Source organism: Charadrius vociferus, unplaced genomic scaffold (genome assembly GCF_000708025.1).
Source record: "Charadrius vociferus isolate BGI_N301 unplaced genomic scaffold, ASM70802v2 scaffold129, whole genome shotgun sequence".
In the NCBI taxonomy this organism is placed as follows: domain Eukaryota; kingdom Metazoa; phylum Chordata; class Aves; order Charadriiformes; family Charadriidae; genus Charadrius; species Charadrius vociferus.
In genome coordinates this window covers 4,285,647-4,290,446 of record NW_009661374.1, presented here as the reverse complement: position 1 = coordinate 4,290,446, position 4,800 = coordinate 4,285,647, and the positions used below count along the sequence as shown (strand labels likewise).

Here is a 4,800-nt window from a genome sequence, read left to right as displayed (position 1 = left end):
GTGAAAAATTTCTTCCTAATATCTAATCTAAATCTACCCTCTTCCACTTTGAAGCCATTACCCCATGTCCTATCACTACATGCCCTTGTAAAAAGCCCCTCTCCAGCCTTCTGGTAGGCACCCTTCAGATACTGGAGAGCCGCTAATAAGGTCTCCCCAGAGCCTTCTCTTTTCCAGGCTGAACAACTCCAACTCTCTCAGCCTGTCCTCATAGGAGAGAAGTTCCAGCCCTCTGATCATCTTCATGGCCCTCCTCTGGACCCGCTCCAACAGGTCCATGTCCTTCTTATGTTGAGGGCTCCAGGGCTGGATGCAATATTCTAATTGGGGTCTCACAAGAGTAGAGGGGCAGAATCACCTCCCTCAACCTGCTGGCCATACTTCTTTTGATGCAGCCCAGGGTGTGGCTGGCCTTCTGGGCTACGAGCGCGCATTGCTGGCTCATGTTGAGCTTCTCATCAACTAACACCCCTAGTCCTTCTCCTCAGGGCTGCTCTCAATCTATTCTCTGCCCAGCCTGTATTTGTGCATGGGATTGCCCTGGCCCACATGCAGGACCTTGCAGTTGGCCTTGTTGAACTTCATGAGGTTCGCACAGGCCCACCTCTGCAGCCTGTCCAGGTCCCTCTGGATGGCATCCCTTCCCTCCAGCATGTCGACCACTCCACACAACTTGGTGTCATCGGCAAACTTGCTGAGGGTTCACTCAATCCCAACATCCATGTCACCAACAAAGATATTAAATAGTACCAGTCCCAGTACCAACTCCTGGGAACACCACTTGTCACTGCTTGCCACTTGGACATGGAGCCATTGACTTTGCATTTTGTCACTGAGAGTAAGTTAGATGAGAATAGTATTGGTAGTGGTGGTAGTTCTTCTTTTTGAGGATAGATTGTGTTATTTGAGGCTGTTAAGGCTAGTGCTGCAGATCTTGCTAGAGTCTGAACTTGCTTTCCTGAAGAGAAAATAAATATACTGCTAATTGAAAGAAAGTAAAAAACCCCCGTAGTTTCTTTTTCTGGTGCTGACTTTTATTTGAAATTTACATTATAGGAGAGAGATGGGTATAGTGCCAAGAAGATATTGAGTTTTTACTGCTCTGACAACTAGCATGCTTCTATAAGCTTTCAGTTGCAATACTTCTCGTTCCTTCTCTAGTCCAAGACTCAGCAGTTTTGCAAAAGATGCAGCATTACCTGGTGAGACTTTTAAAACAGTAGACAAAAGACAGAGAAATAGGGAAGAAACAAACAAAAAAAAAGATTATGAGAAAACAAAAATTTGAGGGAAGAAGTAGCAGCAGAAATGCCAGCCTCTTAATCCATATGTAAGGACTTCAATAAAAGCCTGAAGAGATGTCTGTCTCATCTGAGTTCCCTCCCCTCTTTGAGTCAGTCTGATGATGAATGACTAAGATGTGTGCATCACAGAGGACCACAGAGTTCCTACAGACTGTAAACGTCACTTTAAAGTTTGGTTCTTGTAGCCAAGCCATTTTCTGTATTACAGATGCTCCAAAGTAGCAAGGAATAGAATAACCTACATCTTCACTATTTTTCCTACCTACTAGAACTCATCTCCAAAACCAACTTTTATTAAGTATTTTCTACTTCTAATCACTTTTTATTTAGCAACTATTATCTTAACATAATCCATGGAAAACTTAAGTAGGCTTTCAGCAGAAGCTTATCAGTCAATTTGCTATTAATTGTTCATTAAAGATTTTAGAAACAGTGTTGTGTGAAAGGCTCAGTTTTTTACTTTTAACGTTTGTTTATAACATTGTAAAATACAAGTTTCTAAACAGTACACGAGGAATTCTTTTCAGTTATATTCTTCTGACTTTAATAATAAACACATATTATGTTGGAGAATGATGTGTCAGAGATATTCAGAAGTGCTAAAGCAAATGCTAATATTTAAAAATTGTAAGTCGCTAAAACCAGATTATTTTTCTTTTGTTTTACTTCTGAAAGAGGTCAGGTATGAAGCTTCTAAGCTATTTCTTGAAATAAACAGCGTCTCTTTTTAAAATAACATACACACTGGAAAATAACAAGCATACTTGGATTTTAGGGTGTTGTAGGTAAGAACATATAGAATTATAATTTCTGTGTAGCTGATATGCTTGCTCTTTTTTTTTTTTTTTTAAATAGAACAAGAAAACAACCAGAAGTTCATATCGTGTTAACCTAAATAGTATTTGCAAAGGAAAAATCTATGTCATTATCACTGGGGAAAACTGCTTAATTAGCGTGATTTAAATCAAATCAGGACAACAGTTGCTTATTGATTTATGAATGGCAAGTAATTAGCTGACAGTCTCTGAACTGGTGATCAGTGAAAAGGCTCAGTATCAGCCACACAACAGACAAGCCACACAGCACTAGGCGCTTGCCAAATATTAATAAACACCTGAAAATTTCTAAACACCTTCCTAAAACTAATTCCGAAGAGGATACTCACACTTGCATTGTTATGCGTGCAAACCCTCTCTTCTCTCAAAGATGGGTGGAAGTTACAAGCACACATTCCCTTTTCTGAGAATGCATGTTCACCTATTTAAGCACACTTTCTGTTGGAAATGTGGGTGTTCTAGCTTTGTCTGTGTGTGCCTTTTCCTACAGTCTCCTAATCCACACACCAGTGAGAAAGCTCCCCAGGAGCTCACATACACACACGCAAGGTGTGGGTCGATATGTGTTTAACCCTGTTCTGTCAGTCCGGTAGTTGAAATGCAGGTTACTCGCAGCATCCAACAGGGAGGCTGCTCTGTCAGGCCGAACAGAAGGTTGCAGAAGGTCTGCACATCAAACCTGCTTTAGCTGCTGTTCTTTTTTACCTTGTTCTCACTCTAAGGTCTCTTTCCCCAGTCACAAATTTTAATGCTTCAAGATGGCTCCTTTTCTCCTCAAAAGTTTCTTGGTAATCCCCTGGTTACTATTTGATCTGGTTGATGGTTGCCTTAGGTAAACTTCGTCTCCTCACAACATCACTGGTTTTGGGGGGAAAACACCCTCTCAGACAACAAAACAGTTTGGGATAGTCTTTTCCCATGTTACTCTCCCATTTGTCTCACCCTAGCTGTTGTTATCCGGGATGTGTTGAAAAGCAGACTCCCCATATCTCACTACCTGTTAGAATTCTCTGAAGGTATCAACAACTTAGAATCCAGGATTTTCATTTCCTAGAGGAATGACTATATATTATGCTCTGTCTTGCTTATCCTCCTCTATAAATTTTGCATCTATGAATAGTAGCTCCCCAAAGAAGGAGGAGTCTTCAGTCTTAATACCTCTTGCAAAGACTGCTGCTATGTTTTTGTGCTCCATAGACTTGCATTTAAATGTTATCACATAAAATTCTAAGCATTTGGAGCATGCACCATTTCTCTTAAGGGAATATTCTCATTATTAGGCTAAAAAAATCCACCTCTTTCTTATTTAATCTTACATTCTGGCCTCGTGAATATTGAGTTCCTTGCTATACAGTAGTTCTTACTGCACTGCATGCAGCCGTCAGTAGTTACAGTACACTCCTAGAACGTGAAGCCACAAGTTCATTTGTGGGGCTGAGCACTCTAATACTGGGAAAAAGGTATTATTACAACCATGCTTGTCATATGTAGTTGGTGTCTGTTTGCCAAAGAGAACTCAGCACTGTGAATCCTGAGTGAATGGGCACTTACCAAGGGCCTCAGTATGCATACTGTGTGCATAGTGCTCCTTTTGAGAGGATTTAATATCCAGGAGCACTATGTATCCCACAAAGTTGTTCAGGCTCCTTTTATTGCCCATAGAAGCAAAGACCTTTAAAGGTTGTATAAAAGGCCTAGACTCCTAGTTTAAATGCTTTGTATCATGTGGCTACTTTTTGCAATGCCTTTTACAAAGTCTTTTAGTGGCAAAAATGATCACTAAAAGCTTGTTACTTTTAGTCACTACGATGTCAGAGCTAAGCACATGAAGCAGGTGGTCTGAGTATGATCTTTAATGTCTACATATTTCTTGTATTTCTTAACTGAGTTAACAAACTGTCCTGGTTTGAGAGTCCTGTATCAAGTTGAAAACAACACACTTTTTTGTCTGTATTTCACCTGAAGTAGACATGGGTGCACAATTTTTTTAATAGTGCTGTATCATGTACATGATTTAAAGTTGTGCCAACTAATAGATGTATTGTTTAAAGGAGACAAGTAAAACTAGTCCTATATTTCAAATAACCTTCTAAAAGATATATTTAATAAAATGTATTTGGCAGGTTATGTTCTCAGTGGATTTCCTTCTCCCTCAGAGGAATACATGACTGTTTCACAGCAAATAGAGAAAATAAAGAATCTAAAATTAAAACCGGATTTCCTGATTAACATTAAGGTAAAGTTGCCTTCAGTAACTTGCTAGTCTTTTTCCTAATTATTAGTAGACTCATATGCTGCATAAGTCAAATGATATTTTCCCTTGTGCATTTGAGTATAGTATTTATTGAGGAAAAATAAATTGTTCTCTTTTATATTGGAATGGAATTACACTAGTTTGTTCCATTATAAGCTTCGCTTGTGTAAAATAATGAACATCTAAAACTTCAGTAGCAGTTACAGTCTTTGCACCTCTACCAATTAGAAGATAGAGGTTTTCAAGAAAACAAAACTTTGAATACATGATTGTTAGGAGATTTTGGATACATCATGCCATTTTGCCATTCATGTATTTCAGGAAGAAACTTTTCATCTATCACAGAATCATAGAATGGTTTAGGTTGGAAGGGACCTTGAAGATCATCAAGTTCCAACCCCCCTGC

The 4,800-nt window shown here is 39.2% G+C and overlaps 1 protein-coding gene across 1 annotated transcript in view; it reads left to right on the top strand.

Moving 5' to 3' along the window:
• The window catches only part of AK9 (adenylate kinase 9), a 77,006-nt gene that overhangs the window by 6,671 nt on the left and 65,535 nt on the right, over window positions 1-4,800 (top strand). Inside the window, 1 exon segment of the mRNA XM_009893874.1 lies at window positions 4,264-4,376. Coding sequence (XP_009892176.1) covers window positions 4,264-4,376 — 113 coding nt within the window.